Here is a 24,053-nt window from a genome sequence, read left to right as displayed (position 1 = left end):
ATAAAAATGTTTTTCTTTTCTCTCTCTTTTACGACTGCTGTGTTTGACAGAATTGTATCTCATCCGTGTTTTCATTCCAACCGAATCTACGGCCGAAACCAGGGCAGGTTTGGAACTACACGTCTGGCGCCAAAAGAAACTACAGCTCTTCCCACAATGCATTTATTACTAGTTCCGGTTTCCCATGATGCCTTTGGTCCAAATATGGCCGATTATTTAACTTGACTTTGGTGTCGCCAGTGAATCCGAGCTTGCTCCTGCGTTTATGGGATTGTAAATTGCACGAATAGATGTAAAATATAAATCCAGAACAATGCCGAAGTACTACGAGGACAAAGAGGAGGATGGCCGAGCGTGTGCCGGGATCAGGGAGGATTTCAAAGCCTGCCTCCTCCAACACGACTGCGTAGTAAAGGTACAGTTCAACTATTAACAGAACGGGACAGATTCGTTGTATATATATATTCACCGAGATAAGGAGCAGTTCCATAACACAAAGAAAACGGGAAAAGAAAAGGAGAGGGGGTAATGCATTATTTTAACAAACTTAACATTATTTTTCCAAAATGAAGGTTGAATTGGCAGCTTCTCTTGTTTGGATTTACACTCTTTCACGGCAGTGAAAAGCTTTGAGAATAATCTCAAGTTCAGTTTGGAGCAGATCATCTCCGGTTTATGAATACTGTAATAATCAGAAAGGGATGAAGGGTTGATGGCGTCACGATGTGAAGAGAAGCCACACATCTCAGCTACAGTCACACGTACGTAGGCCCTACATTTATTTACACTGCTCATAATCCGTTGTCGTTCCCATTGGAGCCGATATGGTCTGTCTCGCTGAAGAGATGCTGGGAAGACATTGATTGATTGATTGATTGATTGATTGATTGATTGATTGATTGACTGACTGACTTTGAACAGGAAAGAAAGAAACAAAACGGAAAAAACGACTTCATTAAGCACATACAACAGTATTTATTTCCATCTTGAATTTTCAATTATTTTCATTAGAGGTTATCCGTGTTCGAGCCCCGGGGTAGTCCAACCTGGGGGTCGTCCCAGGTCGTCCTATGTGTGGAGTTTGCATGTTGTCCCCGTACCTGCGTTGGTTTCCTCCGGGTGTTCCGGTTCCCTCCCACAGTCCAAAGACATGTAGGTCAGCTGAATCGGACGTACTAAATTGTTCCTACGGTATGAATGTGAGTGAGTGTGTGAGTGTGTGTGTGTGTGTGTGTGATGGCCTGGCGGCCTGTCCAGGGTGTCTCCCTGCCTGTCGCCCAATGACTGCTGGGATAGGCTCCAGCATCCCCGCGACCCTGAGGGCAGGATAAGCGGTTCGGATAATGAATGGATGATCACCAAAAGTATGAGGAAAAATAAACTACTCCAAGAGATTGACAAAACAACCCAATCCACATTATTGGGGGGTGGGGGGGGGGGGGTCACAAAACCAAAAAAACGCAATCGTGAGAAATGTGATTGGTTGATTACACTTGATTTGACAGATGGCTGTTTTAGGTCAGGCTGTGGTGAATCATATAACATTTAGTCACTAGAGGTAAAAATCTATGAGAGGTATCTTTTTTTCTATTTTGACTAGTTATGATGGCAAGATGGCACATCCATTATGTGATTTGATTAGTCATATTATGTGTCTATAATGCCTTATTGGCTAGTTAAAATGTTCCTAGTTCGTTTGTTGCAAGTAAAAAAAAGAGTTCATTCTTGATATCAAGATATGTTTATGTCTTAAATTATAACTAGTCAAAATCTGTTATTCTTGCTATCAACAATTTGGTTATTACAATTAACAGTGTTGATTCTTGATGTGCCCCAAATGACTTAATTAACTTTTATTAATGACTTCATTAATACATTTCACTGTACGGTTGCATTGAGTTAACTTGCCCTCTGGTTAGCGCTGTAAACGTTTCTCCTCATTTTTCAAGCTTTCCTTCACGGCGATTGAAGACATGGGTTGTGTAGTACATTGGTAGCTCGTGGTTTCTAATGCCTGTGACTCTTTCAGGAGGGGAAGCTGCCCAGCAAGTGCCTTAAGGAAGGCCACTGCAAAGCCTTGCAGACCTCCTTCTTCGAGTGCAAGAGGTCAATGGTAAGTCAGTGGGCAAAGAAATATTTGACCCGCTTGATACTACGGGAAAGTCGACAAGCTGTATTCAAATGTGATTTTCCCAGCACAACCACAAACATCTGTAATATTGCAGTTTTAACATCTCCCCGTTTATGCACGAAAACATTTTACTGTCTAAAAACAAAATGGTTCTTCTACTGGTAAATGAAATGGACCAGGCAGGAATTTTTTTTAAGACATTAACTTTAAAAACTCAGACTGCTTGATAAAACATGGAACCCACAGGGAGCAGTCAGTAGAAATGTACTGCAGTGCACAAATATTCACCATTTACAAAAAAATATATATATACATACATTTTAGTGATTTTGAACTTGTGTACAAATCTACTACTACTACTGTTAAATTTGTGGGTATCTTTCAAACAACATTTTGCACACAAAATGTCTGAATAGTACGCTTATTTGCAGAAAAGAAATGCATACAGGATGATGGCTTCATTTCGGTTAATCACATTTTCAGTGTGACACTCCCTTTATATTAATGTGATCCACTTCCCATTGCAGCAGATCTTAATAATCCACATCCGTACTGGCTCCGCTCTTGTATGTTAGACATGACACCACAAAAGCGTACAGCTTCCCTCTCGTATTGAACTGTCCCGCATGCAGTGTCGAGTCAAGGCGAACGCTCCAGAGAAGATCTGACTGTGCTCACACCACAAGCCAGCAGTTTTTATCCTTGAATCCATCCATCCATCCATTATCCAAGCTGCTTATCCTTAGCAGGGTCACGGGATGTTGGAGCCTATCCCAGCAGTCATTGGGCGACAGGCGGGGAGACACCCTGGACAGGCTGCCAAGGCCATCACAGGGCATCACATCCTTGAATCCATTGTGCTTACAAGTCTTTTAGCTCTGTGTCCTACAATAATGTCACAACATGTAACGTGACCCCTGCTTATGCCCAATCCGTGTAATTGTAAGCTTAAAATTAGGTTTTCTGTTCTGCATTTCTGAAAGATCATTTGTTTTACGTTTCATTGTAGGCATCTTCTTACCTGAATTTTTTCTTCTGCATTCTCATTCAGCTGGACACACGGTCAAGATTCCGGGGCAGAAAAGGATATTGATGAACCTTCCCGGGACTTTAAAATGCCATTCAGCAGAGTGAATACTAGATTGTCAGTTGTAAATAGAAATGTAACTAATATGATTTCAAATACACCGTTCTTAGAAGTATGCAGCTTCTTTTATATTGTCAGAATGTTTGCAGTTAATATATATATTAATATAACAATAATAATATAATAATAATAATAATAATATAATATTAATATAACAGAGAATACCAACAGAGAATACCAAATTGAGAAAGCAACTAATACATGTCACGGGCATGGTGCCTGACAGGATCTCAGACCACTGGTGAGAACCTCATGTTGCCCGGTGATACCAGTATTCCCAGTAACAAAATATTGGAGATTCAGCCTTGAGAACAGTCACTCTTTGAACGACTTCAACAATTTATCTGACCTGACACAGTTTGTGGCATTAGATGATATGGTGTATTTGCGGTGTGTAACTGAAAATAAATGACTTGTACATAAAGAAAAGACCGACAGACTATTTGCTGCAGTTTTACTCAGATGCTTTCGTGCAAGTTTCAAATGAAAGACTAACAGTTATGGTGTTTAATAGAAATGGTAGGTACCCGCATGCTGCAAAGATGGGTCGTCTGCTGAAACGCTTCAATAAGCCTATGTTATCTGATGTCATCATGCCCGTCAGCTCAACACCAACCAGACAACGGACTCCCTGTTGGTACACCGTTTCATCCGGATGACACCACCATAACCATTTCAGACCCTATCGTTTTGACCCTTAACCCTAACCTTAATCTAAACCTAGCCTTAACCATTATCTTAACCTAAAGTCATCCCCCAGGTGAAATGTCGTACAAATAGGGTGCCCCAGTAGTTTCTCTCTACGATGAGGGTGTCACCAACAGCAGCTGCCACTGCATAGCAGCTTTCTCTGTATGACATTTATGTATGTATGTGGACATGTAGGTCAGGTGAATGGCCGTCTAGGTTGTCCCTAGGTGTGAATGTGTGTGTGTGTGTGTGTGTGTGTGTGTGTGTGTTTGTGTGTGTGTGTGAATGTCAGCCCTGTGATGGCCTGTCCAGGGTGTCTCCCCACCTGCTGCCCAATGACTGCTGGGATAGGCTCCAGCATCCCCACGACCTGGAGAGCAGGATAAGGTTTGGATAATGGATGGATTAGAAATAGATGCAGAATTTTGTTGGATACCTGCTCATGTGGGAGTAAAGGGCAAGGAATTTGCAGACAGGATGGCTCAAAGATCGCTAGATATGAGGCATATAATTAACATACTGTAACGTGCATGGATAAGTAGACACGTTGGTCCTTGACTAACGGGTCGGACCCTTTAGCCGACTGGTTAACGTTGTCGCTTGCGGTGCGGGAGGTACGGGTTCGCGTCCGGGCTGTGGCGACGGTATCTCGGACTGCCCCTCGAATTCGCTACAATACTGTTGGCAAAGGGGAATGTAAAGCACTAATCACAAAGAAAACATCGAAGACGGCAGAAAAAGTGGGATGAGGACAATAAGGGCAGACTGGACCAACGAGTGAGATCCTGCTTAATACGCCGGATTAAAGGAGTAAAACTGGCCATATACGAGGGTGAGAGAGGACGGGCGAGGGTGGGATTGGGAAGGGGTATTTGGAACAAATGGAGATAAGGTGTGGGATACAGAGAGGGGTAATATATTTTTTTTAAATGAATATAGTCCGGTTTTTTAAATTATTTTTTTACTCATGAAAACTAGACCCTGCTCTACACACTCCGCTACGGTAGGTGCCGGTGTGCAGCTTGGTAACAATCCCGCCAAAAAACACAAAGAAGAAGAAGAGCGGGGCGAAGGAGGAAGAGGAAGCTGGCATGGGCGCGAAACGTGGTCATAGCGGGAACTCTGTCGATGTGTTTTCTTTTGGGTATTGGCGATATCAGGTTAAATTAGATTAGCGTTTTCATGTTTACTTTAAAGAAAGTAGCGGTAGTTGTTTACTTTAAAGGCTACCGACCGGCGCTCCCTACGGATCTGGAACGGTACTCTTTGTTACCCGTCTGCCCTTCTGACTCTTGGTAGCTTTGACATACGATGCCAGGTGGTCTTGGACGTCCCATTGAATCCGGTGTCACAGAGGTTAGAGAAGACGCGAGGAACTCAAGTAGCAGGAGGACGAGAAAGTACAAACGTAAAGTGAAAAAGAAAGCAGCCTCGGTTGAAACGGACAGTGGGGATAGAGCAGACCCAGTTGGAGTGGAGGGACGTTCCGTCGGTGAGTGGACTATCTATCTATCTGTCTGTCTGTCTGTCTATCCATCCATCATCTGAACCGCTTATCCTGCTCTCAGTGGAATCTACTCTTTGCTAACTCATTAGGGGAAGTACAGGCGGAGTTAAAGAAAGCAAGGGTCCTGTGAAATGGGGGCACCGGTGTTTGCATGTAGAGATGGGAACCAACAAACGCCTCAAAAATAACTAAGTGACAAGAAGGTGCAAATGTTTTCGGCCCGAAGAGCGTTGCTCAGGGTGATCGCAGGAATACCAGTAAATGTGACTGTAACCGTCTAGTTGGACACCATCTACCGTCTCCTTCAGTTTCCGGTGCGAAGATAAACCACTTTTGTTGACCTCTTCTCATTTCTCCGCACACACGGCAGATACGCGCTCCATGCCACTCGCTTATTTCTACACCCGCTCTCACTTCCGCGTCCCTCACTAAAAATGCTCCCACCAGGAACAAAGCAAAGCGGTCAAAACCCGTATAACCACTAAACACTGACTAAAATAATACATGTCATATTATCCGTGCGTTCTCCATTTTTAAAATAACTAATAGCACAGCATCATTTAATCCTGAACTCCATCCTAACCTTAAATGACTATGGATGAATTGAAAGAAAACTTGAAAAATGTAAAAGTTAAAGAAGGTGCGCGTTTGAAAAGTCATTGAAATGGAGAGAGGTTTGACAGCTTATCTGTCTGTAATGATTAATTTTGATGAATAGAGCAGGCTGCCAGGAAGAGTATCTACATGAGTTATGAAGTGAGACCCTTCATTCCCCCACTGCTGTTTTAAATGCCAAAACTATGGTCATGTAGCAGCAGTGTGTCGGTAAAAAGAGATGTGGAAGGTATGGGATACGGGACAACACCCATTAGTGTAGAGGGACAACTCCCATTAGTGTGGAAAGAAGCAGTGATTGTGCTAATTCAAAAGCCTGGCAAAAGTCAGCCACCAGACCTTTCTTGTTACACACCCATTGACTTCACATCAAACCTAGTTATATTAATGGTACATATGGTGACAGAGAGGTTGTTATACTTCTGAGATTTGGAACTTTTTTTTTTCTTCCTACCAAAGTGGATTCCAAAAAGGGGATAAACACTTTGGACTCTGTTCTATGTTTTCAGTCGAACCAATAAAGAGGCTGCAGAAGCGGTTTCCTTTGATGTGGAGAAAGTGTACGATATGCTCTGGAATGAAGGCATCCTTATTAAGATAGTCTTTAGGTATTGAAGGTAAAATTTAGAATTTGGTTAAGGGCTAATTGTTTGGATGGGAAATTCAAGTTAGGGTGGGCACCGATCACTTTAATGTGTATGAAGTGGAGAATTTAACCCCTCAAAGTATGAGTGTAGCCCGACATTGTTCAACATTATGATTAAAGACATTCTTCTCCGTTAGGTCATGGTGCAGGTAAATATCTATATGCTGATGATGGGGCTGTCTGGATAGGTGGTCATTATATTAACTTTATAGTAAAGAAAATGCCAGCTGCAATCACAAAAGCAGAGGCAAACAAGTGGGAATTTGAACTTTCCTTAAACATGTATGGTCATTCGCTAGCTCAAGTAAGGGTTGTAAGATTCCTGGGTGTGTGATTTGGTGAAAAGCTCACATGGAGTCGGTGTATAAACAAAACTAGAGACAAGTGTATAAGATCAATAATATTCTTCTCTGTATATCAGGATGAGAGGGGGGCACTAGTACAGCACTGTGAAACATATTGGGCTCTTATGAGAGCAATTCTGGATTTAGGATGTATAGCATACATCCATATCTGCAACAGAAATGCCTCTGAAGAAGTTGAATGTCGAACAGGCACAGGATTTGAAGATTTGTTGTGGAAAATATAAAATCCTCCCCAGCTGCAGTAATGCAAGTTGAATTGGGAGAGATGCTGTTTACAACTGAAAAGTGAAGTTAATGCTTGTCTACTGAGTTAAAGGGGAAAACAGTTGACAACTCAATTTCCAGTACAGCCCTACAGTTCCACTCTCCGCTGTTCCTACCTGGTTATCTTCATGCCAAGTACAGACTTTGAATATACAGAAAGAACTTGAACCTATATCCCAACCTGACTGGTATGTAGTTCAGTCACATTAATCAGTAATTTTTCAGATTCTTTACTTATATTCACAGACGTGACTATAAGCGTGAGCTTGGCAGCAATACACAACACAAAATAGAAAACGATACACTTCATTACGTATTGTAATCGTAACACGAGGTATGGGCTGGGTCCAGATTGACTTGACGTTCGGTCCGGATGCGGACCGAGGTCCAGACTTTGATAAGCCCTGCTGTATAGGCTGGAAACCAATGGTATGGTATACAAATCAATTTCATGTGGGTGCTTGCATGTGTTGGAAGTAGAGGGGAATGAAGAGCTCAATATATTAGCCAAGCAAACGCTTAGAATACAGGACGAGGAAGTACAGATTCCCAAAAGTAGAACTGAGGCCAAAGTATTAATCAAATTACACGTGGAAGAAGCTTGGCAAGAGTACTAGGACAACTGATTATTGATAGACACCTCTACAGAATTCAGAGATATGTTGGAGTCAGGAGGCTGGAGCACTGATATCGCAGAGAAGATTGTGTCATAACCAGATTTAAGAATTGGTCACAAAGGTCTTAATTGGACACTAAACAACATAGGTCAACATGAATCAGAGGTGCTTACATTGCAACAACTCGGAGATATACGAGTTCATTGGAGGCCACACAGTGAAGAATGAGGTCATTTCATTATAATAATTAACCTATTTTGATTAGATTTACTTGGGAGGTATAATAAACTATATCAGTATTGCCAACTCTTTTTTTGTTGAAAGAAAAGGGTCAAGCGCCCCACCACACACGCGCGCGCACGCACGCACACACACACACGCGTTCAATGAAAACGGTGAATTCACACTCCAGCCCAGCTGGGGGCGGTAATGCAAAAACAAAGGTACCCCTACCCCGAATTTGCTGTACTTAAGCCGTTCTTATAGGCCAGTCGACGAAACAACTTCTTGGTTCATGAAATGTATCAGGCACATGGCGGACACAGCCGAGAATGAGGAATATACCGCCTTATCATAATTAGGATTTCCTAACTCCTCCTCGTCGTTTTGGTTCGTACTTTTTACATGTGGCCATTTCTGTTGCTGTCTGTTGGTGGAGGACGAGTACGTCGCCTTTCAGCTGCGTCCAGTATTGTTCGAGGTATGACAACGATGTCCGGTTTCCTTCAGAAAAGAAGTTTTTTTTCCTCAAATATTACTCTATCGTTTGTTTGATTGCCGTGTTCTAAAAAGCAGTACACAAGTAATCCAATAACGGCGTTTAACACAGACTCCAGAAATTCTGTGAAACGGGTGTTCCGCTCGTGCGGATCCCTTAAGCCACGTCAGGGGGATCAGCCTCTGAATCCGGGCTGAGGGAATGGGCTGGGGTCAGCGAGACTCTTCTGTAAAATCAGCTCGGATCATTTTTGTGCTTTGGAGAACATTAGCAGATGGTGAAAGAAGGTGCACTTTTCTATGCTGTTAAATTAATGAAATCGCGAATTTAGGGGAAACCCCTTTTCCCTCCCAACTATGCATATTTGAACATGAATCCTAACGACTGCTGCCCTGAACAGCAAGATAGTCAGTGCAGCCACTGACTACAGTACAGTAATGATCTTGTAGTCCGTAATGATCTTTGACATTCTGCTGGCTTTATATAGTCCCGATTCAGGACTCTGCTTGACGTTTGTTAATAGGGTGTTTATTAGGACAATAGGTCTTTTTGTTTTTTGTTCAAAATAGGATGCCGAGTCGTTAGGGCTATTCATCGGGGCTATTGGCTGCAGTGCGTATCACTGTTTACACCGACAACAAGACAAATGTCTTTATTTCGAGCATGCAAAATAAAAGAAAAACTGACCAAGCATAAAGCAAAAAATTAAAAATAAAACCAGAAGAATTCAACAAGAACTCTCAATAGAGAATCCAACAAATGTTATGTTTGAAAAGGAGCAAACGGAAGTTACTACTTATAATTTCCTGCCCCCTCTCTAATGCTAAATTAATAAACCTAAATATAAACTTTAGTTTTTCACACATCAGAGTATGTCATTCTCAATATCTAGCTCACAATGAATCAATAAAAAAGAAGAAGCAATGACTGCTGGTATAGGCTCCAGCAACCCCGAGAGCAGGATAAGCGGTTTGGATAATGGATGGATGGATGGATGGAAAATATAAACAAAAAAACAAACAATAACAATGATTTCCAAAAAACAACAATAATAGCATCCACCATGGGGGTCACGGTCATGAGAGGAGCAAAACCTCCTCCTCATCCTTGTACCTCTTTAAAACATTTTTTTTGGATCTCTTTTCAAAGAGGTAATACATTCCTTGATAACACATTCCTAATAATAACGCTTTTCTACACAGTAAGCTCAATTTGTAATTTTTCAGTACATTTCCATCTCCACAGAGCTGCGCTATTCAAAGCTGATATAACTAATGTTAATGTTTGGTTATCTGTGGCGTTATCACTATGTTATCACTATACCATCTCTCATAATACTCGCTTGCTATCCTAGCTGCTGGCTAGTTGGTCAGAATGATGATGCGTGATTATGTAATGAACAATGTAGTTTATGATAATGTAATGAACATAATGATCAACAAGTACACAATTAAAATAAATCAATAAAGGAGATTTAAAAAAATGCTTCCACACTGTTTTATAGGGCTCAGTATGCGGAAGAAGCTGCTGGTGGATGTAGACTGCGGTGTGGACGACGCTCAGGCCATCATGTTGGCACTGGCTGTCCCCGACGTGGATATACTGGGCATCACCTGCAGCCATGGAAACACCACAGTGGAGAACGTGTGCAAGAACGTCCTGCGTGTCCTGCAGGCCTGTGATAAACTGATGGTGCTTTATTGGTCTTCATTTCAATTAAGATATTGTTTACTTCTCCCAAAATTATAAAATAACTGCATTTGAGTTGTACTTATGACCAGTGCATTTGTTTGAAAATGAACATTACCTGGCATTTACTGACTGAATTACTAAACATTTGAGGTGGATTGCAGCAACCAATATGAACTCAAATAGGAAATCCAATTTGTTTTCTACAGACCATTAGATAAAAACTACAGATGGGCTGCCACTTTTCAGTTTTAATAAGTGTTAAAATTCCTCTGCTTTTTGCCCTGTTAAGCTACAACACTTGAAATTCACATGCCAAGAAAAGGTCTTTTGGTTACTTTCTATCACTGGCATTGTTAGTACAATAGCTAAGCCATGAATATCCAAATCATAAGTGCTTTTTTCATTGCTCATTTAGTAGTTAGTCAGGCAGAACTTTTCACAGAAAAAAAAAACATTGCACAGCGGTTTGTCTTTTCCACTGCAGCCAAATTATTGTTATATAAGCCATCTTGTCACTTCATAGAATAACCATGCACTTAGTTGTTAATAATGACAATACCGAACTCTTTCTGCAGGTATGAATGCATCCATCCATCTGATGTTTGCGGGTCTGGAGTTATCAAGTGTCTGAGTAGGAAATCAGTCCTAAAAGGCCAAAAATTCTCAGTGACGCAAATTTGGTCCTACATTTAGGCATAGGAGTAATGATAATAATAATAATAAACGTTATTTATATAGCACTTTTCAGAACAAGGAAAAGGCATTTTATCAACTTTCTTAACTAAAGAAAGTACTTCCATCTCCACCAGGATTTAGGAGAGTTTGTAAGCTGTCCTAACCCGTTGGGTGTTTTCAGCAGATTGTGTTCAGGCAGAGAAAAGCATGCACATCCACGGGTGAAGAGATGCGCTGTGAATATTTGACAGTGAGCTTATTAAACCATTTTTATATTTTATTAAACCATGTTTGGATAGGGTGGCACGGTTGCTTTACATCAAGAAGGTTCTGGGTTCGAGCCCCGGGGTAGTCCAACCTTGGGGGTCCTCCCGGGTTGTCCTCTGTGTGGAATGTGCCTATTCTCCCCGTGTCTGCGTGGGTTTCCTCTGGATGCTCCGGTTTCCTCCCACAGTTTAAAGACATGTAGGTCAGAATCGGCCATACTAAATTGCCCCTAGGTATGAATTGTGTGTGTGTGTGCGTGTGTGTGCGGCGGCGGCCTGGCAGAGTGTCTCCCTACCTGCCTCCCAATGACTGCTGTGATAGGCTCCGGATAAGCGGTTCGGCTAATGTTTGGATAGAGATGAGATAACTTTTGTGATTGACCTTGTGCGGAATGCAACGAGTACATCTACAAGAGGAACCGGTCCCCTCTCTGCAGAAAACAAAGTTGTAACTATGCTTTTTGGCAACTAGGAAGATGCAACTTGGCAACAGTGATCATTTTTTTTCCATCACAACCAACAATTTCAAGAATTATCAAGCAGTATCTTTTTTTTTTCCTAAGAGCACCCACGACAATACACAGATTCATTCATTTTCTCAACAAGCTGCATTTGCAAATCGTTGGTTTGCCTGGAGTTGTAGTTGTCATAGATAGCACGCATATTAAGATCATTGCCCCAAGCATAAATGAGGACGCATCTATGAATCGAATCAAACGCGACACCGCCGCATCAACACACAAGTGGTTAAGACTTGTGGAATTGCAACATTAGAATTAAAGGGGAATTGGACAGTAGAAAAGAAAAAATTCTCCATATGGAGAGGCATGCCACAGAGGCGCTGCAACATTATCAGTGCATGTCAAATCTTGCAGCTGAGTCCAGCTTTCTACTGTCAACTTTTTTGGAAGGTTTCAAGAATTTTCTGCATCAGATATTAGATAGACCTATACTAAGTGTGTTGAATCCCTAGCTTTACTAAAAAAAAAAGAAAAAGACGAATACGTCGTCGTGATTTCCATTTTATGGCTCAGACTCGTAAAATTGTGACATCATTCATTCTCAAAAGGGAAGTCTTACTCCTTGCTGAAAATGGCTGTGGGAAGCTTCATAACTATAACCACTTTCACACTGGCCAAAAAAATCTGCTAACATCCGCCTTTGGTCAATGTAACATTGACCACCAAAGGCGGATGCTAGTGGGTTTTTTGGCCAGTGTGAATGGTATATCTCTCATGTCCTACTCTGACATAGGAATATTTTTAGTCCTAGTCAAACTTTTAGTGCGATTCCAAAGAGTGATTCTGAGATGCTTGATAACTATGGACTCTGATCTGTCTTTATTACAGATTCCAGTGTTCAAAGGTGCTGATAAACCCATCCTTGGGAAGTGCATAAGTGGAGGAGATTTCCATGGAAAAGATGGGCTGGGGGATGCCCCAGACCCCAATGCTCCTGGTCTGGACATAGTCCAGAAGGAGGGTGCAGTATCTGCTATTATCCGCATTGTCCATGAGAACCCTGGAGAGGTGAGCAATGACATTGATATGTAAGTTTGTGTGTTTGTGTGAACATGTGGTCATACATTCATGTGTCTTTCCAAGGTGTCTCTGGTTTCCACAGCACCGCTCACCAACCTGGCTCTGACTGTGAGGTTGGATCCGTCCCTACCTAGCAAACTTCGCAGTCTCTACATCATGGGAGGCAATACAGAATGTAAAAAAAACCTGCTCATCTCATAAAATCAACTATTACATTTACTTAATGTCGCACTTGAGTAAGAAACAATTTAATCAGTGGGTTCATCTGTTATGTAATCTACACTTCCTTAGCACGTGGAAACACGACGATATGCTCAGAGTTCAACTTTGCAGCAGATCCAGAAGCTGCTTACGTGGTCCTGAATGACTATCAGTGCCCCACATACTTGGCCTGCTGGGAGTTCACCTGCAACAGCAAACTGCCCTGGGTAACCTAAGCTTTGTTATTATTTAATCACAAATACATGAACCAAATTCCGGCAAATTACACGCAATCCTTGTCTTCTTAATGATGTTTGGAAAACACTGAGAAAGATATCATGCATGCTCAATAATCCAGGTAAGAAAATCAAGGGAAGAAAGTTGAATCAGTTCATCTGGACATATTATTATTATTATTATATACTTAGCAACATGAATACTTACGAGCCCCTGAAATGAGATTCAGGCAGTGGTCACAAGAAAAAGATGATAGATTGTCTGAAGCTGTTGGAACAGGACAATGCTATTGACAGAATTTTGTACCATAAATTATACCCAGGGGAAGCTACACCTTGTCTGTACGGTTTACCTAAGATACATAAACAGGTTGAGCCATTACGGCCTGGTTTTTGTATGATTAACTCAATGACCTTTAACATCTCTTAAGTTTCTTGCATCTATTCTTAACCCGTTGGTAGACAGTAATGAACATCACATTCAGAACACAGGATTTTGTGAATAAAGTAAGGGACATCATTATGGAGAGGGATGAAACAATGGTCTCTTACGATGTTACATCTCTCTTCACGTGCGTTACTGTTGATGAAGCAGTGGAGGTAGTCCGTAGGAAATTACAAAACAACCCCACCCTTAGCAAATTCTTGAATTAACTTTCCTTTATTAATCTCCTTGGGGAAATTCAGTTTCTGCAACCGCCTTCATGCTGCATCCGGGGACCAACTCCAGTGTTTTTTCCCATTGCCTTGGTCAGGGGCACAGACAGAGTATAAACCCTAACATGCATGTTTCTTTTGATGGTGGGGGAAACCGGAGCACCCAGAGAAAACCCACTGCAGACACAGGGAGAACATGCAATCTCCACACAGAGGACGACCTGGGATGACCCTCCAAGGTTGGACTACCCCAGGGTTCAAACCCAGGACCTTCTTGCTGTGAGGCGACAGCACTAACCACTGGGCCACCATGCCACCCTCAACACTGACCAAGTGTGTCTGCCCCTGAAGCTGTGTCTTCAGTCCACGTATTTCACGTACAGGGGGCAGTACTATAGGCAGATGCATGGGTGTGCTATGGGTTCCCCAGTCTCACCTGTAGTGGCCAACTAGTATATGGAGGAAGTGGAAAAGAGGGCTCTGATGTGCTATCTAGGGACACCACCTAGCCATTGGTTCAGATTTGTGGACGACACCTGGGGTAAAATGAAATCTCAGGATGTACCACATTTCACTAACCATATTAACTCTGTGGACAACCACGTCAAGTTCACCAGGGAGGATGTGAAACATGACAGGTTAGCCTTCTCAGACTGTAAAATTGCAATTGGTGATGGGGGATATTTGACTGTTGATGTGTACCGTAAACCAACACATACTGAACAGTACTTAAGGTTTGACTCTCATCATCCACTCGAGCACAAACTATGAGTCATCAGAATGCTGTACCACCAAGCTGACAATGTCCCCACCGACACAGTGGCCGGGGAAGGCGAGAAATCCCACATTAAACAGGCCCTGGTTAAGTGTGGTTATCTTAATTGGGCATTCGTCAAAGCCAGGAAGACGCTCAAACAGTGCACCAGCTGATCGAAGGGAGGACAACAGCTGCCTAAGTGTAAACCAGTGATGATTCCGTATGTGGCGCAACTGTCGGAACAGTTGAGACACATATTTTCCGTATCTCAGTTACTTTCAAACCCCAAAACGCTGCGCCGGAATGTGGCCCACCTCAAGGATCGGGTCCCCCAGCACAAACAGAGCAATATAGTATACGTTGTTAAGTGCCAGGAGGATTGCCGTGACTTGGACATCAGGAAAACCAAACAGACTCTGGCCAAGGGGATGGCACAACATAAAAGAGCTAACACGCCAAGCCAGGAGTACACAGTCTACACCAGGGGTGTCTAACCGTGTGCCATGGAGAGCCATGTGTATGCAGGGTTTCATTCCAGCCAGACGCCACACCAGGTGATTTCACTGATTGGCAACCATTCAACCAAAGAGGAAGAATGCATCAGTGAAATCACCTGGTGTGGGTTTGGGTTGGAATGAAAATCTGCATACACATGGCTCTCCCTGGCACATGGTTAGCCACTGCTGGTCTACACCCATCTACAGGCCAGTGGCCACTCTCTTAACGGTGAGGATGTGCACATCCTTGATAGGGAGGTAAGCTGGTTTGAACAGGGAGTCAAAGAGGCCATCTATATGAAGAGGGAACGACCCTCCCCGAACTGGGCTGATCGTTTTCGGTTGTTATGCCACTGTATTGTTTATAAGAGTGGGGATACCTGCAGTCAGTTGGGACTGAAGAGGTCACTTAGATGAGTGATGAAACATTTCTCTCAATAAACGTTATGTCCAGATGAAGTAATTCAACTTTCTTTCTTTGATTCACTGAGAAAGATACTCATTTTAACATTGCAAACCTTTTCACTGGATTAAATCCGAGGAAAGAAATTTTCATGTTATATCGGGCTTTGATTTAAACTTGTGGCCACACATTAGGAATATAACCAAAACTGCATTTTACCCCCTGAAAAGTATTGCAAACACTCAACACTTGGCATACATTCATGTGCTTGGACCATTTCCTACCCAGAATTAACATTTTAATACTTTTTCTTCTATATATCTTGCTTATTCTATGTACATTTTATTGGTATCCGATGTAAATCATGCTGTATTGCATTTGAATATATGAAACGTGCTGTATAGTTAAGTTTCACTTAATACGTAAAAGTGTCCTACAGGCTACTACATGTTGCAAATGTCAATCATTGTCTTGTACTGTAGGAATTCTGTGATGCCTGGTTGGCTCAGGATACAAAGAAGGCCCGCTTCATGTCAAAGATCTCCAAACAAAGCATTGACAGAGATCGCTACCAGGAGTTTGTCGCTGGCTCAGGTTTTATTTCATGTGACTCCTACGCAATGGCGGCCGCCGTCGATGACTCCTTCATCACCGAGAGTGACCATTATCCAGTCAGCGTTGAGCTGATGGGCACACATACCAGAGGCATGATGATATTAGATACATTGGGTTTGTTGAAAAAGTCTCACAAGGCTGTCATCATGAGGAAAGTGGATATGAAGAAGTTTGAGCAGATGATGATGGACGCTTTGAAGTAATATCTAAGAGCTTTTTTCTCCTATTCATCATTCCTTTTCACATTTCACTTTTTTTTTTTACAAGGGTATCAACTGTTCAGTTTCAGAGAATGTTTTGACGTATCTTATCTGATGAAAAAGTCAAACACACTAATTGGGGCTATAATCTGGAAGTATATTGAAATAAAATAGTCAAAACACAAATGTAGTCTGCGGAGGTGTAGCAAGTCGACTAGTCGGGAGGTTGAGTGAATAGTCGACTAGTACGCGGTGGTGTAGCGGTCTAAGCATCGGCTTTGTGCTGATGCAGTTGCTCACTGGGGACCGGGGTTCACACCCCGGCCTTTTCAGATCCAACTATGGCCGGACTCGATGAAGCAGCAATAATTGGCAACGCTGTCTTCGGGAGGGGGGGCGGGGTCGGCTTGTGTTTGTCACATGAACGCGCCTCTGTGTGTCGGAAAAAGCAGCGGTTCGGCCTGGAGTCGCCTTGTCATAAAAGTGGCGAGGCGTCTCCTTCCAGACTGCCGGCCGGAGAGATGCAGTTGGCAAACGCATACAGTATGAGGGTGGGTGTTTGAACTAGAATAGGGAGCAGTTGGCCACTAAATTGGGAGAAAAAGGGAAAAATCAAATAAATTTAAGGAAAAAAAAACCCAGAAGTGCAGTGCCTTCTGTGCACTCAGCTCCTTGAGTTGGTCCTCAAGGTCTGGCAGCTTGCTTAGGATATTACATTGAAATTCTGATATCTCATCGTCAGCCGCTTCTCCGGGGTCAGGTCACGGTGGTAGCAAGCTAAGCAGGGCACTCCAGACGTCCCTCTCCCCGTCAACACCCTCCAGCTTCTCATTGGGGATCCCAAGTCATTCCCAAGCTAGATAGGATATGTAGTCCCTCCAGTGAGTTTTGGGTCTACCCCGGGGTCTTCTCCCAGGTGGACGTGCCCAGAAAACCTCCAAAGGAAGGCACCCAGGGGGCAATCTAATCAGATGCCTGAACCACCTCAGCTGGAACCTTTCGACATGAAGGAGCAGTGGCTCTTATCCGATCTCCCTCTGGATATCTGAGCTCCTCAACCTATCTCTAAGGCTGAGCTCAGACACCTTATTCGGTCGCTACCCAAAGCTCATGACCGTAGATGAGGGTTGGAATGAAGATCGACTGGGAAATTGAGAGCTTTGCCTTCCAGTTCAGCTACCTCTTCACCACAACGGTCCGGTACAATGTCCGCATTACTCCTGATGCTGCACCAATCCGCCTGTCAATGTCCTGCTTATCCTGCCCTCACTCGTAAACAAGACCCCGAGATAGGGCTGGGCGATATGGACCAAAAATTATATCTCAGTATTTTTAGGCGGAATGGCGGTACATGATATATATCTCAGTATTTTCTACGACGCGGGCTAAATGTTCAGTTGTTCAAAGCCACATGTGAGATGTCACAAGCACTTTTATTAAAACATCAAAATAAAATGCAAAGACGGTTTGCTTCACTGTTTTAAAATATACAGCTGCACAATATTATCCACATGTAAATGAAATATTGTCTAAAACAAATAGCCTATATTAAATAAAATTAGGTCTACCTCTGAGAATGCAAACCGTATTCCGTTTTGGATTTTCAAAGTTTAATTTTTTTGGGGGGGGGGTATACAGACCTGCCGCTCCCTGAATTCACCTAAAATTACATATATTTGCATTTAAAACGAGTTTTAGATCAATTGCACAAAAAAAGTTACGAAGCTCTACCCAAAACCACCATGAGCGGTCAAAATGTAACTATGACGTCATGTCACTATGACGTATTTTGGTCGCATCATTTCCTTGCAAAGTTCATTGCTCTGTCCCGCAAAAAAAAAAAACTAGCGTTCTCTAGTGCAGAGAAATAGTCTAAATTTGACTTTTGATTATTGCTAACATGTCTGGTTACAGCCATCGTTTCAGACGCACCATGACTACCACCGACGCCTTGCAGTATTTACAGGCGTTGGACAGTGACCATTTTAAATTGTTTGAAAAATAGTATTAAAAGTTGTTAGAATTTTAATTTTGATGTCAGTTTCTTAACAGACATACTAACATATGTAATGCATTAGTATCTCAATTGGGTAATTATCTTGACAAAATATAGAGTTTAAAAACTGTGGCGGTCAAAGTGACCGTCCACGGTCGTTTTAGTAGTTTTTAAGTTCCGGTCGTTGTTTGGGACCGTTTCAATATTTATCTTAAGCGCTTTTTTTTTACCTTTCACGTTTTATAGTCCTTTTTACGATCGTTAGATTAGCAATATGTGTTTTCCGTTTCTTTTTTCAGGTAATTTCACTCTTTCAATTTTGCTATTCAAGTTCGACCATGTCTCTCTGAAGTTTAAATTGTTTAAAAATAGTATTATAGTTGTTAAATTATTAATTTTGGTGTCAGTCATTTCCTAACAGACATACTAACATATGCAATGCATTAATATCTCAATTGGGTATTTATCTTGACAGAATATAGAGTTTATAAACCGGACGTCAATTTGACCACCCATCGTCGTTTTAGGTAGGAGGGAAATCCTGGTCGTTCTATTCAAACAAGTTATGCATTTTAACGCAACATCGAACTATATATAAACGGTATTGACTCAGCCTATACCTTGTTTGAAAATATATCGATATAACATAAAAAGTCAATGTACCGCCCAGCCCTATCCCGAGATACTTCAACTCCTTCACTTGAGGCAACAACTCATCCCCAACCCGCAGGGAACAAGCCACCATTTTCCGGTAGAGAACCATGGCCTCAGACTTCGAGGTGCAGACTCTCATCCTGACCATTTCACACTCAGCTGCAAACCGCCCCAGTGTGTGTTGGAGGTCGTGTACTGATGAAGCCAACAGAACAGCATCATCTGCAAAGAACAGAAATGCAATTGTGGGGGTGTGGCGGTCTAAGCATCGGCTTTGTGTCGATGCAGTTGCCCAGGGTTCGCGCCCTGGTCTCGTCAGATCCGACTATGGCCAGACGCGATGAAGCAGCAATAACTGGCAACGCTGTTTTTGGGAGGGGGCGGAGTCGGCTTGTGTTCGTCACATGAATGCGTCTCGGCCTTGTCACAAAAGTGGGGAGGCGTCTTCTTCGAGACTGCCGGCCGGAGAGATGCAGTAGGCGAACGCATGCAGTACGAGGGTGGGCGTTTGAACTAAAATAAGGATCGATTGGCGACTAAATTGGGAGAAGAAAGGGAAAAATCAGGAATAAGTTAAAAAAAGAGATGCAATTGTGAAAACGGACACACTCCTCACCTTGGCTGTGACTTGAGATCCTGTCCATGACTATCACAAACAGAATCGGAGACGAGGGACAACCTTGGTGGAGTCCAACACTCACCAAAAACGTGTTTGACTTTGTGCCGAGAATGCGGACACAGTTCTCACTTTGGTTATACAAGGACCAGATGGCTTGTAGCAACTGCCCCATTACCCCATACTCCCACAGTACCTCCCACAAAGTGCCCTGGGGTACACAGCCGTAAGCCTTCTCCAAGTCCACAAAACGCATGTAGACTGGCTGGCCAAAACTCCCATGCCTCTGTCAGCACTTAAGCAAGGGTAAAGAGTTGGTCCGTTGTTCTACGGCCAGGGCGGAATCTGCACTGTTCCTCTTGGATCCGAGGTTCGACAATCGGTCGGAGCCTCCTTTCCAGCATCCTAGAGTAGACTTTCCTAGGGAGAAATTCATTTTTTTTAATATAAATGTATTTCTAGTTTTTCCCCTTATCCCACCCGATTAATCCAATGGCATATGGCCGGAACTCTTGGCGAATAACTCCCCTGGCTCACGTTTCAACAGGAAGGAGATAGGCGTAACACCAGCTTCCTTCAAACTCGTGTCGGCTGCTCGCGCTATTTTACACACTGAAGCCTCGCATGGATTGCATCACCTTCAAGCCGCGAAGAAGGCGTAGGGAGAATGCTTTCAGTTGCAGACGCTCGGGTGGGCCAGAGGGGTCGCTGGAGAACGACGAGTCCCCGAAGACTACACCGATCTACACCCACTATCCCTCGGGTAAGGGTGGCCTAATGAATGCCTTACCCCGTGGACGCTCTGGCCGTGACCGGTTGCGGCGAGTCAGCGGCCCCTAGGGAGAAATTCTGATATGAAAATATAAATCACCATTGCAACAATACTAGGTTGCTTCTAGATTTGTTCACATTAGTTTGAATTGAATTGTTAGTACTGCGAATTTAATGTAAATGGAATAAATAAACTTGACTCACCCTACTCATAGTTGGGGTCCTTTTTTGCCATTTTCTTTTTCTTTGCCCCTGTAAAATAATGCATGGTTGTAGTTTTACTGGCAAGTATCAAATTGGATTGCAGTACCATGTGTATTTCAGAGCATAAATACCTGAGGCTTGTTCTTTCTGCAACCAATTGTCTCTGTAGAGACACCCTGCCAAGCCGGAGGTAACACGGGGATTTGAACTGCCAACCCCGTGTTGGGAAGCAACGGAATAGACCGCTACGCTACCCGGGCGCATTACTGTTAATCTTTATATTTGCATTTTTGACCCTGACCTCGTGTAGTAGCCCTGTATTGTAGTGTAACGTTAGTTGTTCTAACTAGCTTAGCTAGCTAGCGCCTGTTCTGTCTTTAGCAATTTTTGCAAAGAAGAATTATGGTGGATGGACCGGATCCTACGGGAATCTTTTGACACTTTCTCCTATGAGGAAAAACTAGGAGTGAAGAGAGACCAAAGCCCCCCCATCTAGCTGGTGCAGAGAGTGGGCTCGGTAAGTCGGAGTTTTAAGTGTTCTAGGTATGACAAGGTGGAGTGGCTAACGGGGAGTGTTCTAACAAACCGCTTGTGTATTGCTGGCCTTGCGTGGTGTGTGTAAGTGTGCTGCTGCAGGAGATGGCTGTTCTTCACAGTTTGCAGGAGACGGATTTGAGGATCTACGAAACGTTGACAGATCTGTTAAGCTTCATGGAAAATCAAAGGAGCATGTCGGTGCAAGCCGTGCGATCAAGTCTGTTGGGAAATGTGAGGATTGATACTCGCAAAGTGCAACGACACGGCCCGGAGAAACCGTGACCTTCTGAAAGGGTTGCTGGGTTCGGTGTCATTATTGGGTCATCAACAGCAGTGTTTAGGGGGCATGATGAGAATGAAAAGTCCGATAATAAAGGAAACTACAGAGACGGTAGAAGTGTTTCCCCGCTGGCTACTCATTTGAAGCCGTCCACTGTGTTTTCTGGGACGTCTAAGACCGTACTGGAGAGCATTCGGGGGGGAGCAACCTCGGGAACTGCCGTGGCCGGGACGCGAACCCGTATCGCCCGCACCGCGGGAGACATCGCTAACCGCTCGACTAAAGGGTCAGACTCGCCACCTAGCGGCCAACGTGTCTACTTAGTCATGCACGTTGCACTACCCCTCCCCTCCCCTCTTCTTCTTCGGGAAGCGCGTCCGCGCGTGTCCCACTTCTGACACCAATGTAGCGAATCGGGAGGCAACCACAGGAACTGCAGCGGCCGGGAAGCGAACCCGTATCAGACCCTTTAGTCGAGCGGTTAGCGATGTTTCCCGCGGTGCGGGCAATAGGGGTTCGCGTCCCGGCTGCGGCAGTTCCTGTGGTTGCCCCCCGAATTCGCTACAATAGCAAAGGCTCGGACTGAAGCCATTGCTGCTACCGTTCCGGAGATAAAAAGTGAGATCTCCGCTGCGCCGTTTTTTCTTCTCTTTTCTTTTTTTTAGCTGCTTCACCAAAGATGTTGGTCAACCGCTGCCACTAAGTCTGATCCACGCCCCATGGAGTTTTGTGCTGATGATTTTATATTTATCTGTTGCGTTAACTCTTTATCGTCTACCATGCTGTTTTGAGCTTATGCTGTCTGATACAGTGCTACTTGTTTTTTTCTAACTGTGTTCTGTAAGGTGTCCTTAAGTGCTCTGAAAGGCGCCCACAAATAAAATTTATTATTATTATTATTGTAGTGGTTATAGGGATACATAATTCCCCTTATTGAGCTGGTAGGAACGTTTGTTTACAGCTGCTGTTTTCTCTACATTACAAATATTATTATTATAAAACTGTTTCAAAACACCAAGAAAACGTCCATATTGACCTGAGTAGTAATATGCCGATACTATTGAAATTTATATATAATTAGTATTACACTAATATACTATGATACTAATAAACCATACTGATAAAACTTACTAGTTCTATTATACAATACTATTATATTAATTGAAATATACTGATTTACAAATACTATATTTAAAAAAATCCAGAAAACTTCAAAATTAATTATCAGTCTTATTAACTGGGCTTTAACAGCTGTAGAAAACATCTATATTGACCTGCGTAGTAATAACACACTAACACTAATATACCATTCTATTAATATACAAATACTAATATTAAAACCAACACTATCATATCATCCTATCATACTATTAATCTATACAAATTGACTTATACTGTATAAAAGTATAAAAGATAGTCCCACTATGAACTGCATTGACTGGGCTTTCACAACTAATATCCATAACGACTTGAAAAGTAATCATTTACTCCTTCTAATATGTTACTAATATACAAATAGCCCAAAAACCTATACAATACTAACATACAGGTATTGTACTCCAGTATTATATCACTATCCACAGGCCATAAGAACTCTCAACATACACGACCTTTCACATAGTTGAGACAGCTAGTTTTTTTATTGTTTTTGTTTTTATTTATTGTTTATTTTGACTTAAAAAGAGGAAAAAATGGACTGATGTTTTGTCTTTTATCTAGGTCTATGTCCTCACACAATGACAGACGGAGTACCCCTCTTCATTTCACTGCATGTTTTACCTTGTATTTCTGTGCATGTGACAAATAAAGTACTTCAACTAAATTAAACTAATTTACTAATACCGTACAACTACTTTCGGCTGCTCCTGTTAGGGGTCGCCACAATACCTTATATACCACTACTGACACCTTATAAAATAATCATTATTCATTATATCAATTCAATATATAAACTGGGCTTTCATTATTGACCTGTGTGTGTGCGCGTGCGTGTGTGTGCGCGTGCGTGAGATGCTTTACTTCACCTTGTCTTGAGTTGAGATGGTGGCAAGATGGCCCCAGTCGCTGTAATGGGAAATGTAGCGGGCGGTTCTGGCGGTCTCCTGGTGCGGGGGAGGAGGTCTGCTGTTGGAGGACCTCGCCACCTCCTCCATCCGATAAGAAAACAGCCTGGATGAAAGCGGAGCAGCGTTTTCTCTCTCTGGTTTCACCGACCCTTCAGGCTTTTCTACGGCCTCTCCCAGCACCTTTGGCTGGTAGGGCTGCTTCCATAAGCCGCCGCCGTCCACCAGGAGCGCCGGGGAGACCTCCTCCTCCTCGGACAGGTCTCTCTCTCTCCCACGTCGCTGGAGGAGACCGCCCAGGAGACGGAGCTCCTCAGCGTGTAGCTCCGACAGTGACACGAGGAGGAAACGAGGCGTCATTGAGCTGGTGGACAGAGAGACTGCTAATGTTTACAAAACACACACTCACATGTGACTGCTGGGATAGGCGCCATCATCCCCGCGATCCTGTGTAGGACAAGCGGTTTGGATAATGGATGGATGGGTGGACGT

General features: G+C 43.0%; 3 protein-coding genes across 4 annotated transcripts; 2 read left to right on the top strand and 1 right to left on the bottom strand.

The window, feature by feature from the left end:
* The first annotated feature begins 132 nt into the window (after positions 1–132).
* On the top strand, positions 133–3,710 carry LOC130121156 (cytochrome c oxidase assembly factor 5). Its single transcript, XM_056290009.1, has 3 exons — positions 133–415; positions 2,030–2,113; positions 3,183–3,710. The coding sequence occupies exons 1-3, from the start codon at positions 314–316 to the stop codon at positions 3,222–3,224; spliced, it is 228 nt and encodes a 75-aa protein (XP_056145984.1). The 5' UTR covers positions 133–313; the 3' UTR covers positions 3,225–3,710.
* A 1,339-nt stretch (positions 3,711–5,049) lies between these two features.
* Positions 5,050–20,898, top strand: si:dkey-4e7.3 (uncharacterized protein LOC402865 homolog). Of its 2 annotated transcripts, none has more exons than XM_056289526.1 (6): positions 5,050–5,460; positions 10,205–10,392; positions 12,683–12,862; positions 12,938–13,049; positions 13,166–13,302; positions 16,108–20,898. In XM_056289526.1, exons 1-6 carry the CDS (start codon positions 5,280–5,282, stop codon positions 16,441–16,443), a joined length of 1,134 nt encoding a protein of 377 aa, XP_056145501.1. In that variant the 5' UTR covers positions 5,050–5,279; the 3' UTR covers positions 16,444–20,898. The 2 variants fall into 2 exon arrangements, with proteins under 2 accessions (XP_056145501.1, XP_056145502.1); XM_056289527.1 differs by lacking the exon at positions 5,050–5,460 and adding an exon at positions 8,470–8,682.
* Positions 19,226–24,053, bottom strand: LOC130121038 (protein CREG2-like). Its single transcript, XM_056289875.1, has 3 exons — positions 23,523–24,053; positions 20,682–20,729; positions 19,226–19,312 (listed from the first exon to the last, which is right to left on the bottom strand). The coding sequence occupies exons 1-3, from the start codon at positions 23,919–23,921 to the stop codon at positions 19,226–19,228; spliced, it is 534 nt and encodes a 177-aa protein (XP_056145850.1). The 5' UTR covers positions 23,922–24,053.

The sequence above is a fragment of the Lampris incognitus genome, chromosome 11 (genome assembly GCF_029633865.1).
Source record: "Lampris incognitus isolate fLamInc1 chromosome 11, fLamInc1.hap2, whole genome shotgun sequence".
Classification (NCBI taxonomy): Eukaryota; Metazoa; Chordata; class Actinopteri; order Lampriformes; family Lampridae; genus Lampris; species Lampris incognitus.
The sequence above is the reverse complement of the archived record's forward strand: the minus strand, read 5'-3'. Positions and strand labels throughout refer to the sequence as shown.